General features: G+C 43.8%; 1 protein-coding gene across 1 annotated transcript in view; it reads right to left on the reverse strand.

Annotated features, from left to right (window-relative positions):
- Window positions 1-15,537, reverse strand: part of TLL2 (tolloid like 2) — a 99,301-nt gene that overhangs the window by 21,331 nt on the left and 62,433 nt on the right. The window contains exons 5-10 of the mRNA XM_075026914.1: window positions 14,321-14,438; window positions 13,696-13,874; window positions 13,299-13,404; window positions 7,922-8,046; window positions 2,082-2,197; window positions 22-124 (exon numbers count right to left, since the gene is read on the reverse strand). Of these exons, the coding sequence (XP_074883015.1) occupies window positions 22-124; window positions 2,082-2,197; window positions 7,922-8,046; window positions 13,299-13,404; window positions 13,696-13,874; window positions 14,321-14,438 (747 nt within the window). The remainder of the gene's footprint in view (window positions 1-21; window positions 125-2,081; window positions 2,198-7,921; window positions 8,047-13,298; window positions 13,405-13,695; window positions 13,875-14,320; window positions 14,439-15,537) is intronic.

Here is a 15,537-nt window from a genome sequence, read left to right on the forward strand (position 1 = left end):
TAAAATGAAAGAGCTACTCACCCAGTAATGGAGCCTTCCTCCAGTAGCCATCACGCACCTCCACATAATCATACCAGCAAAGGCGACTTTTAAATAGGTCCATTGACGTGAAGTTTAACATAATCTGAAAGGAGAAAGTACACACTTCTCTTTGGGAAGGGAGCTACTTTAAAGAGAATACCCTACAGATTATGTGCTTCACCTCTGCTACAGTGCTGACCAAGTGAGTATGCAAGAAAGGACAGTTGGACAGTTGGTTGGATTTTTTAATCAACTTTCCTAAAAAAAGAAAGACTTCTCAAGGTATTTTAATGAAATGAAAAAAATACATGACAGCAGACAGCACTTTATTATCAATTCTGTAATTCACAGTCACTGCTCCTCAGTTGCTAAACTGCTACTTTAAAAAAGCCCAATTTGGTTTTTTTTTAAATTAAAAATTGAATCTTTGGTTTTGATTACTGTGAACAACAGAGAGAAACACATTGCCCCAAAACACAGATATTTGGGGTCTATACCCTTATATAAATGATGCTTGTAAGAAAGATAATTTTGCTGACAAGTTTCCGTATTCTGACAATTACACTCACACCATTACTGTGATGCAATTGTGTTTAGTGGCTTTACTGAGCAGAGCTTAGCATTAAAATTTTATCCCTTTGGTCTCCTTCCTCTGTAACATAGATTACAGACCTTGCTCTGGGCCTATGGAAGTCACAGATGGGGTGTAATTGTGGCATTTTTGTCCTTGCAAGATTTGACCCATGTATTAATTTACATCTGTAGTCTGCCACAGAAATGTCATTAGATTAAAATAGATATTCTCCTGCAAAGCCCTAGCTGGATATGCAAAGTACAGTCTGTAATGATGTCACTTATTTTGTTTGCACTTTTGCAGTTTTCTGACTTTGGACAGCAAAAGGAGGTTCATCTGTTTCTATGCAGATTAATACTACAAGCCCAATATCTGTTCTAAGCTAATGCCTCAGTGCTATGATGCTACTTTGTACCAACTGCTGCATTTGATCAAACAGATAAGTTGAAGCATTTAATCTGCACTTGACATTTTATTTTTTTTTTTTTAACATTAGTGGTTCAGCATTTAGACGCTGGGTCCTATCCGATACAACTTTTCTGAAGAGGCTGAGAGACAAAGGGAGAATTTACAGTAAGATTTACACTGCAGAACTCCCAGTGCCATAGTTTCAAAACCTGGAAGGTTCTTGGCACCTCTGCCCCTAGCAAAGCTCTCCCTGCAGCTAATGGCAGGAGCTCAGCCCTGCATGGGACTGGCCTTGCAGGTGACAGAACCGAGTCCCAGAGCTGCTGGAAGATGGCTGCTGCAAAACGACCAAGCTCTGTTCTTCTTTGTTCAAGTACGAGTCTTAAGTGTGTCTCGAGGGTGGTCCTCAGCAAAGCCACCCTCTCGAGGAGCTCCCAAGTCAGGCTGCACATTCGTGCAGCCTGGTACAGCATGAAAGGCCTGAACGGCTGGTGTTAGTGGATTAAGGAAAGACTTCATTTCCACAGGAAGATCAATAAAACAAAAGGAGCTGGGAAGAAAGCGGACAGGATGGGTGATTGATGTGCAGCAGGGCTCAGTGTTTCAAGGCGGGGAGTGGGAGTCTCCTGACAGGGACATTATGCCTGCATGACAGGGGCAGGCCACTGATGTCACTCACGGCTCCTCAGCTCCCTTTGGGACCCCAGCTTGCTGGCACATTTTATCTAACTCATGTGACTAGCACCTGGCTTTGAAAGGTGAGCTTGGCCGGAGCTAGTGGGTAGCAGGAAATGTCCATGCAGGGTTCAAGCCTAGAACTGGGAGGAAGGATCAGTGATCAACACGCAGCCTGGACCTGTGAGGGGGCTCTGCTCCAGCATTACCTCTTCTCTCCTCAGGACCATGTATTCCTGACCCCATCTCTGGGAGGACAGCAATGGTGCTCAGGAGCCTTTTCAGGCTCCACCCCTGCACTCCAGGCACGCAGAGATCTTTTGGCAGCAGCTAACACTGCCATCACAGGCAAAACACATGCAAGGGAAGTGCAGAGCACACCTTGTGCTGGTGTGGCACCTACCTTCTCTCCTGGGGTCACCGAGATCCTCCAGACACAGTGGGAATAGGAGGGGTAGCCATTTGGAAAGCCAGGGGCTGAGAAATTCCCTGTTGAGTCCTGCAAGGTCTCTCCACAAGCTGCGGGAGACAGGGGAAAAAAAAAACCAGCAACAAGGAGTGACTCTCTGAAAGACATCAGGGTTTACCAAAATGTTTGCACACGGCTGCTGTGTGCAGGTTGGTGGCTGGTACTCTAAGGATGTTCGTTCCTGGTACTGGCCAAAGGTCATTGACCACCTGAGACCCTGCCAAAGGGGTGATGTGAAATTTGTCACAATTCCCAGGATAGAAGATGATCAGTGCAAGGACACAGGGGAAACAGCTTTTAAAGAGGCACCCTTCTTCCTTCATCTTCCTTCCACACACCAGCGCTTGCACATTTCAATCCTACTGAGGAATATCTTATCCACTAATCAAATGCAAAATATTAACCCCACCCTACTTCACAACACCAAGACTGCTGCCAGCCAATCTGTTTTCCCTTCATTACAAGCTGCTCAATGAAGTTTTCCTTAGTTACCATTGTTAAGTGTCTTTTTTCTGAGTTAAAACATCTTAACAAAAGCAGGCCAAGCCCCACTGCCCTCATGCTTTGGCTGTCCAGCACCTACCCTGCTGTCACACTGAGCAGGATAAAACGTGAGCACTGCAGCTCACTCTGCTCTCCACCTTCCCGTTTTTGTGCCCTGCTGCAGTTGATGAAACGTAGATCGCAGAGCGACTTTTGGGAAGCAAGTAATATGCACGCGCATATGCTCCTTTAGGGAACCGCAGCTTCCAACATCTGGGAAAGCCGTGACTACTGTAGTTCCTGCTCTCTGAGCCAGGACGACTGAGCTGGAAGAAGGAGTGACCATCTACATCTGCAGAGCAGCTACTGGCTAGGTGGGAGGATCACAAATATCAAAGCTCCCATTTTCTTCAGAGTGCTCACTAGACACGTGCAAATACCTATTGCAAGGAGCAGGGACCTTGGTTTGACTGCTTTCCAGTTGTTTCCCAGTTTCATAACCCGCTGATGTTATTTATAAAGCTGCCCTTGACCTGCTACTTGGTTTCCTCAGTGATGGTAAGGCAGCTCCCAAAAATCCCTCGTTAAGTAGCAGTGCTTTGAAAGATCCGACAAGGCCGAACATCTGGCTCCCTTTCTCATGGAAATGCCAAGGGATGTTCCTCTGCCTGATGCTATCACACACTCACTAATTTTTCAGCCATGATTACATTTAGATGGGCGGGTCGGAAGTTGGAGGTGAAAAGAGACTGGTCCCATTCAAAAAGTTTAATAACTTCAAAAGGGGGAGAGGGAGTCACCTATGCCAGAATTTCTTAATTTCCCTGAAGTAGTTTGATCCACAGCTTGACAGATCAGACTAGATGAACAATAGGCAGGGACACAAAAAGGGGTTTGCCCAGCCAAACAGCTCATAGGGGTGCTCTGGAAGGTGGAGTCATTCCTAGGAACAAGTTGGACATATATCAATGCACAGGTCAGCATGGGATCTGGCAAAGTGATTCCTGTCAGAAAAGCCAAAAGTATTTTAAACTACTAGGAAAAAAAGCACCACTGAGCAAAACAGGCAGGTAAATGCACACATCTGACCCAGAGGAATGAAGAAAATAAATGAAAGGTCAAAACCTCTACATTGCTGCTTCCTTCTCAAGCAGTTTTGAGCCCTGAGAACTCCCCCTACCATTATGCAACTACAAAGGAGCATTGCACAGCAAGTTTTAGTTTCAATTCTACAGAAATAGCTAATATCCTCCCACATCTCCCAAAATGTTTGGCAGGTGATGCTGTCTGTATTCTTCAGGTGGGCAGACAGAGATGCTTGTAAAAGGTGATGACCTGCATGAACTGGAGAAGAAATCTGAACTTCTATTTGCAGAATAAATACACTTTCTTCCTTTCTACTTCTTGCAAAGATGCCTTGCCTGGTTATCTGTGTCAGAATCTGTTAGGATAATTCCAGCTCCCAGGATGCTCCTAGGACCCTCAACCAGGAAATGCCTGCTGCCCCAGCAGATAAACCTCTCAAACAAGCTGAGTCCCAGCCATACTTATTCTGAGGACAGCAAGCCATTCTTCAGCTGATCCTCTGGCATCACCACTGGTCAGTGCATGGTCTGGAGTGGCCACCACGTTAGGATGGCTCTAGGAATGCCAACATCTGACAAGGTGTCCCAATAAAGAGGGGATTCCAACCCGTAACTGACCAAGATAAATAAATGTTCTTTTTCTCTGCTCAAAAATCTATTTAAACAAATATGGAATGATAAGGAGAGCTCTAAATCACTGGGAACACATACTACATGACCATAACGACACAGGACAAAGAGAATTACCGCCCTCAGCTGAACCACAGTGAAGGTTTCTGACAGCCCAGACTTAACTCTCCTAAGTGTAATTACACAGCTCCTGGCATGACTGTGTAATTATGGAACAGGTACTAACATAACTATTACCAAACACTACTCTGCTAAAACATAATGAAAGGAGACCTAGCTAACCATCCAAACTGCAGAGGAAACTCTCCAGACACCTGGGGAGAGGCTGGCCTTTCAGCGCAGAGGAGAGTGATTGCTCACGCGTGTAGGGGGAAGCACAATAATAACAAACAACACATATTTGTGTGTAGAGCACAATCTCTTGCAGTGCACACCAAAAAGCAATACCACTGTACTCCACTTAGTAGCAAAGAACCCAACAGGTCCAATAAGACTAGTGTTTGGTACTTCTGGGATCCAAGAAACTGAGCTGAGTTGGTTTTTGCCCATGGTGAAGAGGCTGTTGCACACATAAGCAGCTAGAAAGGAACAGGCGGAAAGCAAAGAAGAAAACGTGAATGCTTCAGAAGTCATTTGTAAATGAAGTAGTTGAGTGACAGGCACTTACTGCTCATCAGCTGGTTACTGGAACACTACATCTTTTTTTGAAAATGCACAGAGAATTGGATGGGTTGATATAATGCAGTACCATTCTCAATTTATAGCTTAACCATTCCTGCACAGTTAGCACACCCACACAGGCCTGTTTCCTTTAGCACAGCACAAGACAGCAGGACACACTGTTTTAAAGTCTTTTGTAGTGACTATACTCATCAAATCCTCAACCACGCAGCCATAACAAATCTAGCATTTACTACTATGTAGCAGAATGCATCTTGCCTTCCAGAAATTCCTTCAGCAAATTTCATTTAGTTTCACCTGGCTTGGCACTAACTTTAACCCAGCAGGTACAAGCTTTGGGGAATTAAGAGCAATTTAAACCAGCAGGGTTTTAGAATGGAAAAGCTAAGCCAGCCCCAACTGTAGCAGCCACAAGAGCTCCAGTCTAATGAGCTGGAGAGCCCTGTTTCTTACAATAGACACAGCAGTTGTTCTGGCTTGTAACAGTGCATGCTTGTAACTCATTCTCCACCATGCTAGCTCTTTTTTGGGGGGGATTTTCTCAGGCATTCTCAGGTGGAGACTCTCTTTCTAAAGGGGAAACCATCTGCCATTCAACTTCTGGATTATGTTATCGCATTTTACCTAAAAATCCTCAGCTTGACTACTGAACAAAGTTGTCCTCAACGTAAAGTCTCATTCAGACCCTGCTTGAACATACAACTTAAGTCCTTTGAACTTCTGTGCTTCGCATTGTGCAGAGAAAGAGAACTTTCCAAGCCACAGATTCAAATGGCAGCTGAAGATTTAATGTCACGAAATATACTCCACCCCTTCTCTTCAAATGCAACCTGTGTATAAATTTTGATGCATAGAAAAAAGAGAAAACCAAACCAAAACAATAGATATTTGAAGAAAATTTGTTTAGTAGTCTTAAAGCTCTAATCATTCTGCTGCCAAGTATGTTCTGAACTGCAATAACCTCTGCTAAAGCTTTGAGGAAAAAAACTTTAAAAGTAGAAAAGTTCTACTTTGCAAGTAGAAAACTTGAGATTCAGAAGGGTCCTCATTTTAAAGAAAGTTGCTTTGTAGCTTTTAGTTTGACTTTAACCTCAGGCCAAAGTGGCTTTTCAGCTTGCCTTGAGAAATCTGAATCTGTAGTCGATGTTCCAGCTAGGGGAATGAAAAGCCTGCTTGGATTAAGTCTGCCTCAATCAAAAAACATGGTGCATGACATCCCTAATTTTTTTATTTATTTTTTTTTTTTTTAGTATTGAAACAAACCAATCCCTAAACTAATCCGTGAGATGATTTTCCAAGAACTACATCTTGTTCAACCAAAAGCAAATTAGAGAAAAGTACAAGTGGTAAAAAGAAAAAAGAAAGTTAATTAGAACAAGCACACCTAAGAAAGTTATACCACTCACTATAAGCTAAGCAGGGATCCCCAGACATCACAGACCCTGAAGTCCTCAGAATTTATTCTAGAGCCTTATGAACCCATACTTTCTGACCTGTAGCTGGATACAGAGAAGTGGATTTGCACACCAGCTATCGACCATTTTCCATGGCCTCATGAATGGTTCGTTCACAGAGCAGTGCTAGCCAAACAGTCACTTAAGATGTGACTCTGTATACTGGTAGAACTTATCCCTCCTCCTCACCTTCTCCCCTCTCTCTTGTGATATGCTTATTCCAAGAGGATTAACCATTTATGATTATATTAGGTTTATGATCAAAGCCACTCTCAACTGGACCAATAAGCTGGCCAGACCAACCCATTTAGATAAACTCCTGGGTCATGCTTGCAAAAGCCCTTTTTTTCCTCCCTGCATTACTACAAATGTTAGAGTCATTCTGCAAAATCAGGGTAGCTCTCTCATTCTCCAGTATCTTCTCATGGATGTTACATTACCTGCAGAAATTCAACAGAGCTTGTTAAATTTTCTACCTCCAAGTATCACACCTCCCATGCTGTCTCCCTTCTCAGTCGCTGCAGTCCATGCCACAGGCACCAGACTGGGCGTCGCCTTTGCTTGAAGCCTCTTTTTACATCCTTACATTCAACCTGTCCTTAAGTCCAGCAGATTGCTTCTCTGAAATCTGGTTTTCTCTATTAACGTATTCGGCTAAAACTGTTGCATAAACTGTCACTAACATCTCCACTTTAAAACGATCCTTTTGTTTTGATGGGTAACTTTAGTCTCCCAGTCGTATCTGTGACCCCAATGCTCTTTTTTCCAATCTTTTCAGACCCCACACGAAGCAGGACTCAGACTATAGGTCTTTAGTATGTCATACACATGGAGATGGGTTCTCTGTCAAAGCTGTTCCCAGTCTATCAACCCTTTGGCAGCAGAAAGAGTGATACAGCCCTCCCCTGAACAGCCCAAAGCACCAGCTTTCAGCACCTGGTTGTTTCACAAATCAGCATCTTTGAGCTTTCTTCCATGTTGTCTTCCAAGCCTCAGTGCCACATGCCATAATCACAGAGATATACTTATGGTTTCCTTAAGGCTCATCTCTGGGACAACAACTATAGAAATAACTCAAGAGAAGTTTGATGGTTGGTGTGTAGTGACTCCAGTCTACCAGATAACTGTCTGCCACTTTGCTAGCTACTAGTCCCCACTCTGTCCATGGTCTTGTACATCGATTTCATTTTCTATGAACAGAGCCTACACTGGACCAACCTGCAGCCCTAAACCAAACTGGAATACCAGCAAAATACTAACAGGAGACGCATGTTAGGCAAGTTCAATTCTCCCACAGCTCCAGTCTGAAGCATTTGATGGTCTAACTTTCCTAATTCTCTTTCACCAAAGGGATAGTTAAGGTGCTCTTGAACTCCAATGCCTTCCAGATAAACCATGTGTCTACAATAAAGCTGGAGCCAACTCCACAAGCCATATTTACCTGGGCATTTGTACAACTTCCTCGTCTGAGCGATGTCCCCCTGACTCAGACGAATACGCTGACCAATAGTTGGCCGGACCCCATTATCATCACGACGGGGAAGGATGGTGTCGAGGAAAACCCCTCTAAAGGGAAGAACAGAGAGACAAAGAGCAGTGAAGTAGGGAAAGTGATATGATGCACAGAAGGTCATCCTGGCAGGCCTCCCACACCATCCCCTTGACCATATATCCCATGCTAACAAGCAAGAGTAATGCAGATTGTGATAACTGCATGTCTTGAGGTGGCCTTCTCGCTATAGCAGATAGCTTCCAAATGTACAGGCAAGTCTGCCAAGCCAGTAAATTCCTCATTTGATATATCAAGATTGCTGCTGCCTTTGTTTGAGTATAGACACATTCCTTGCCATAAATCAGAAAAGGCAATGAAATATTCTTGCAGAAGGTTCATGGCACATCTGGCTCAGCAGGAGTACAGAGTGGACGCTTAAGCCAAATTTGCAGAGGGAAGGGGAGTTTGTTCAGTAGCTGATGGGGCTGGGCTGGCAGTGACTGCAGTTGCCACAGACAAGAGAAAAAGATCAAGTGCCCTACCTTGCTTCTGCATGAGTTTCCAAGCTAATAACTGCACTTGTCTCTGCCTCTTTTTCCTCACTACTACTTCTTCCATGTGGTACTTCATACTCAGGAGCTCTCTACTGCGCTTCTGATCTCAGTCCAGTAAAGGATTTAAGCTCAGGCCTCACTTTCATCAAAATGCAAAGTCCGTGCATCCAAGCAAGAGCTTGCATGCAAGAGAGACCCCAAGGCAGCATGAAGACTGCAGGGCTAAAGAGGGAGGGAGGAATCAGAAACCTGAACTCCAGGTTGGTAAAGTCCAAGCTCTCGTGGCCAGGCTGTCCAGCTGCAGGAACCATTTCACTGCACCCCTGAATGCTTAAAAGGCTTGGAGGTGCCAAGGATAACAGTGAGCTTAAAACTTCAGCATCAGCTCAGCGAGGCAGGCTTCTCTTTCTGAAGGACAGGATACATCTGTCTGTAGAATCCAATGGGAAATCAGGGCAATAATTTTAGTGCTGCCTAGTCCTGATACAAGAGTCTTTAAGTATGGGTTAAGCTCTAAGTACACATGTAATTCTGTTCATTGGGCTGCTCAGCTGCATAAAAGCCTTGGGAAGGAGTTTGAGAGGGTTTGTTGGGTTTTTTTGCATTGGTTTAATTTTAAATAAATACTGCAAGCAGAGTATTTGGATCACAGCTGTCCAGAGCTGCAGTCAGTATTCTTGAACAGAAAGTATCATTCTATTAAAAATATTTTGTGGGAGAAAATTATTTTGTAAATATTCAAACTGAAGGAAGAAATAGAGGGGAAGGAATTTAATCTGTTTTAAAATCTGGAATCAAGTCTTGCATGGGGTATGTTGGGTTTTTTTCAGTGGTAGGAAAATTCCTGATCAGCACCAAAATCAGTACTTACAAGCTCTGAGGTGAGCCCATCAAATTTTGATTAGCAAATTCAGGCTGGCATTCTACATGCGAGCTGCATGCCTCTGGCTGAATTTACTTAAGTTTATGTACCGAAAATAAATCCTCCAATTCCAGAAATACCACAAACAGAGAAACAGGTTGGTTTGCTCACAGTAGGTTTTCAAGCCTCTTCAGGAGTTCACAGAAGAACTCGGCATTTGGCAGAAACACACTTCTGTGGCCAGGAAAATGTTTTATGCAGATCTCCAGGCTCAACCAGGGAAGAATGACAACATTTAATAGAGAAACCACCACTTGCACATACAAACTTTTCATTCTTTTTCCCATTCCAGCCCTTACGACTACATACTCACAGGCCCCAGCCTTCTGCACGCAGCATACACCTAAGGTATTGCTTACACAATGCAAACAACCCACAACTTCAAATTACCCTTATTACCTGCCAAACACATTTTTCTTCCAGAATGCTGTACCCTAGGTTGGGGCAGTAAGATTTCTGGTTTTGCTTTTTCCACCAACTGAACTTTTTACTCCCTTCACATACATTGCTAAACGTGACTGCATATTAGGAGGCAGTAAGTATAGTTCCTCTCATTTTACAAAGGAACTGAGAACAGAGAAGAGTCTTTCTAGCCTAAACCACACAGGTCCCAGCAGTCCCATGCTGTCCACCCAAACCCCATCTGCTTAACAACACTTATGATGTTTAAGTTGCACGTTTGGTGACTGTCTCTAAGAGCACCAATACTTTGGCTCACAAATTAATAAACACCAAGCAGACATCATTAAACAGAGCAGTTCAGGAACTCTAACACCAGAACGATTCTTGAATAAGACGCCTAACCTCTCCTCCCAGAGGTAGGGAAAGAACCCAGGAATCCTGGATGCCCCATTCTCCTGTTGTCCAGGCATGGGCAGAACATGCATTAGCTGCCCAATGCAGCAGTAAGTCAAGCACAACAACCCACCATTTCTACCAGCTAAGAACAAGAGAGTTTGAGAAGAGATACTCTCAGGAGTCATTAGTATCTGCGTAGTACCCTGAATGTGTAGTGCGTCATGGAAACATTATGAAATTATCAACCAATCTCGAGAAATGCTGAACATTCACTGTCCCATCTGAGAGCAATAGATACAGGTGCTTAAACACCACTCAAGGAAGCAGATATTCATGGCAGGTTAAGCACTCAGCTGCAGGCAGCTACATTTTGTCCCAACTCTCTATTTATATCCCCATGTGCAGAAGAGAGACAACATAACTCTACTTCACACAGTAAAAGCTGTGGATGCTGTGTATATGTCTTGTGCAGGATTAGGATGGTGTGTTGCAAACACATCAAGAATATGCCTCTTGACATGCAGGTAGTGCTACCTGCCCCCTGATTCAAACACAAGCTTTGCAGAGGTCATGTTTTGTAACTCCAGGCTGTGCTGCCATGTCAGCTAGCAAGAGGCTTAGTGAATTAAGGTAACCCGCTATTTGCTTAGGGCTCTGTGCAGGTTTAAACTTTCTTATCACTAAGCTGCCATTTATGGGTCTTGACAGCTGTAAAAGAAATTGTTTAATGAGATGGCAATATTAAATTTTATTTGCTGCCATGTCTGTAAGGAATGCACCAGGAAATCAGAGCCTACAGCCACACTCTGCAAAACAGGCAACATTCTGACATAGACAAGAACAGAAATTCCCATTTCTGGAACCTGTTACTGCTGTCATTACAGTCTCTTGTGCCATGCTCCTATTCCTACTAGCCACAGATGCAAATCAGAAGTATGTTTCGCTGCAAACTGAAAATGGGGAGTGACTCCTACAGCAATTTTCAAAAGCACCACTGGAAACAATTTCCACTGCTAGGACTCATTGTGTCTCAGAAAAACTGTCCCTTTCTGTCCTAGGTACAAAGTTTAGAATAAAAAGGGCCCAAGATTTGTAGCAGCATTTGACCATGGCAAACACCGTATGATTTGCTATCATCAGCATTCACAGGAGTTATAAACAACAAGGTTGTGCTAAGTGCCACGTAAGATTTGGTTCAAGACAATAAGTTGCAGACATGGCTCTGTGTCCTTCACCTCCTCCTCACATACACACACCAGCTCAGCTGGTGGGGTGCTCGTACCATCTTTTTCCTATGTGGACTTTCTAGTGTCTGCTAATGTATTAACGCACCCACTACAGCCCTTCCCTCACACAGTCATGCAGGGGCTCTCTCCCATTCCTAGCCACTGATCTTAATGGAACTTGCTGGAACTTAGTATCTTCACAGGCTCTATGCTTTTGTCAGTTTGGGTTGCAATCAGCCAGCACTCACAAAACTCAATAAGGTAGGAAGGAGACATGCATACACTCACAAATCTCTGCTGATTGGTCAAAGTAAGCATCGTTCCCTTAGGGGAGCAGATGTTAAGACAGGTCTTAGTAAAGTAAAAGCCTGTTCCCAGCACTGCCTATTTACAGTGAGAGCACAATCAGCCCACAGAGGCACTTAGTGCTCAGTTCAATTACGGCACAAAGACTGCTACTGGGGTGAGGGTGGGTCACAGAGACAAAGGGCTTAAAGAAAACAGACTTAAAAATCCTATTAAGTACCAATTTAAATTTAGAAGGACTCTTGCCATTTTTATCCCTTTTTGGCCCAGCAGTGTTCTGAAGGACCCTGGTTTTCAAGAGACACAGACTCAAAGGCATCCACAATATAAATGGCGGTAATAACTTAATCCTGCTTTTGTGCAAGACAATTCTAACCATTTAGAGTCTAGCAAATGCTGGAAGGGTCCAGCAGATGCCTCAAGGGAAGAAAAATTGTTTGCTTTGGGTATCTGATCCAAAGAAATCTCTGAAGGCTGCAAAGCACCCTGGCCCAGCCACCATCTCCTGCCCAAACAAAGCATTTCAGCAAGTTTGATAATTTTTCCCCTGGTTGACATGAAGCTTCAGAAACAAAAGCACAAAACAATAGGCTTGGCATTTCCATACAACTGGGTCGTAAGAAAATTTAAAAAGCAAAAAGACACCTGTAATTTTTGCAACAAAAGTTCTCAAGAGTATGAATATTTGCGCTCTGCCTTCCATCCCATTTACTCATGGTATGTCATGAAGGAAAGCTCTTGGAAAGGAGCAATAGTGGGATCTATGGAAAAAACTTCAAATAATGCAGCAAAATGAAGGCGGTCATCCAGTAACTCTCATTCCAAATCCAGGACATAACTATGTTCATTTCATCTCTCTATCCAGTAGAGCTGTCTGATCAGAAAATGGGCTCCATCTGGAGGGATGAGTTTGGAGTCAAGGACAAATAGCCTACACAGAAATGGGCCAGTTAGTTGGGACAGGAACAGGACTGAAAACATCATCATGAAGAACGCAGTCACACAGAATCACAGAGCTGCAGAGGCCATGATGTAAAGCACAATGGTTAAAGAAATACCCAGGTAATTTAAGATCACAATCTAGAGTTTAAATTCTCCCACAGCAAAGTTGCTAGGGACTCTGAAGGCAATATTGTGACTCTAAAGCATGAGCTGGACAAACAACAGATTCAAGGCTGGTTTTAGCATTACCCTCCTTGCATGTGGGCAGATACTCACACACATATATACGTGCTGCCTGAGAAGGTTGGAAAACATGTTAACATGGCTTTGGAAGGTCTCTGAGATTATCAGCACTGGGTGAATATACTGGGTAGGGGAAAACAGGAGTCTGCCATACTTCTCTTGACCTACCTTGCTTTTTCAAATATTTTTCAAGCTTTCCAATGCAGCAGAGCTCACTGCAACTGCCATATACCTTGGCAAAAGATCACAAGTCTCCTTCTAGGCTCCATGTATCCCACAGAGCCAATCACAACTACTGAAAATAGTCCTAAGGACATGTAGCCTTGGATTATCACCTGGAGAATGTATTCCTAGCATAGTGCATGATGCTGTCAAAGTCATAGGTCTCTCCCAGTGAGTTCACTTCCCCAGCTTCCATCTTTAAAAAGTTGTACTCCTGACCTGTGATGCCAAACAAAAAAGGGAAAAAAACAAATCACTTAGAAAAAAAGAAGTCTTCAAGCTCTGCGAGCCCAGAATGAAAGGGATATACTCCCATGTTCCAACAATTTCAGCTGGACATCCAAAAATCTCTATTCACCCAACTATTTTGACTCTTATTCTAGGCAAGGACTAGCAATATTTCTTCTTCTCCATCCCAGCTCACACATCACTAGGGTTTTCCATAAATCCAGCAAGAAAGGTTTCCACCCGCCCAAAAGCCAGGTGGAATAACCTGGAGTGCTATTTTACCTTGCTGTATGTTTTCTCTGATGATTGTGACATGCTGATCCCTGTCAGGTCGTGTGTGCTCATGCCAGAAACCCACCACGTGACCCAGCTCATGAGCCACAATACCAAACTTGTCACAGTTCTTTCCAATGGATATAGCCTGAGGGCCCCCTCCTCGGCGACCCACGTATGAACAACATCTGGAAAAGAAAACCCACAAACCCATGCAGCACATCAGTGAATTAAAGAAGTCTGAGACATAGGAACAGAAGATGGCATCTGGCAGCGTCCAGAACAGCCCAAAGTTGCATCCAGTATATGTACTTACATGTATGTGTGTGTGTATGTATAAAGGAAACACGTAAGTGTATATCTATAAAAATGCACATATATATATATATATATGCACACACACACTTAAATGTTATCCCAGGAAAAAGAATCCAGAAAGACTTAGCACCTTCTTCTGAGCAAATACTAAATTATCCTGGCAATCCTTACTAGAAGTGATGAGATGCATTTCTGTGACAGATTCCCCCATGTAGCCATTGGTCTGTTCTCACCAGAGCTAGACATACAAAACCATTTGTCAATGAAAGGGATGTTTGCAACACAGATAGCTGCAGGGAATGTGTGTGTCACTTACCCACACGTTCTGTATGTGAACACAATGAAACTCTCTTCATCAGTTCTCTCCACAAATGTCACACAAGTGTGCTTCTCCCAGTGCCTCATTGCTTGCTTAAAGATAGCTCTTTGGGTTCCTGAAAAAGAAATCCAAGAAAAGCAAACAGTGAAGGCCTGGCTTTCAGGAAAATCTCTAATGGACTTCATCTGGATAGGAGAATAGTCAATCTTTCCAACAGTCAATCTTATACCTGTAGACACTTCCAGGAATCTGGGACCCACTTCCAACTATAGGGCTAACTTGCTGTGTCATCCTTTTCTCACCTTGTGCTTGATGAATTAATTGCTCTAATTAAACAGGTAGCAAACTTGGTTAAGCACATCAATATTTCTCCATATGAGAAACGTCACCTCACTAGGTAAAGGTCATTCTGGCAAAGCTGCTGGGTGTTCTGATCTGCACACCAGCTACTCAGTGGTGTGCCAGATTTGCTCTCATGATGCAATGTAACATGACCACATGCATCTTTCAAGACCCAGGAATCTCATGAGTGCTACAGATGCTTCTCAAAACTAAGGCAAAGCTGTTGTCAGGTAGTTTATCTTTAAAATTAGAAGCAAAAACTATGTAAGAGCTAGAAGCAGTCTCAGGGCAGTGTAAGAAGGTGTAGAGATACACTGCTGCTCTGTGCTCGAACTGAGGGACAGCTCAGGACTTGAGCAGAGACACCTGAGACATAGAGTATTATGCCTGTCTCGCACTACCAAGATGACAGGCTACAGAATGTCCCCTCCCCAGGGAGCAGCGTACCTCCAGCAGTCACTCAGCAGCATCCAGAACAGTCATACAGAAAGCAAGGAAGCAACGCCCCAGAGTGGTACACAGCCTCAGGAGGCTTCCCTATAGTACTGCCTTTCCAGCATAGCCTCTGGTACACACAGGGCTGCAGAGCAAGCTGCCACTCTCAAGAGGGACTGGAGAGTGGATAAAGGCCAGAAGTACATCAGAAAGGCACGAGGAATACAGAGAGCAGCTCCAGGGTGGGATTAAGCTGAGGCAAAACACCAAGCTGAACACAAGAGAACTATGCTATGGCAAGAGCTGCTTCTTACAGAATCACCCAAATGGAAGGATGGTGTTACCTACTCTGGACTGGTTAGGGCAGTGGGACACATGTAACACAGAAAAGACTCTCTCATCAGACCCTGAGGGATGGGGAAGGCTGTTCTCTGACA

The sequence above is a fragment of the Buteo buteo genome, chromosome 4 (genome assembly GCF_964188355.1).
Source record: "Buteo buteo chromosome 4, bButBut1.hap1.1, whole genome shotgun sequence".
NCBI classification, from domain to species: domain Eukaryota; kingdom Metazoa; phylum Chordata; class Aves; order Accipitriformes; family Accipitridae; genus Buteo; species Buteo buteo.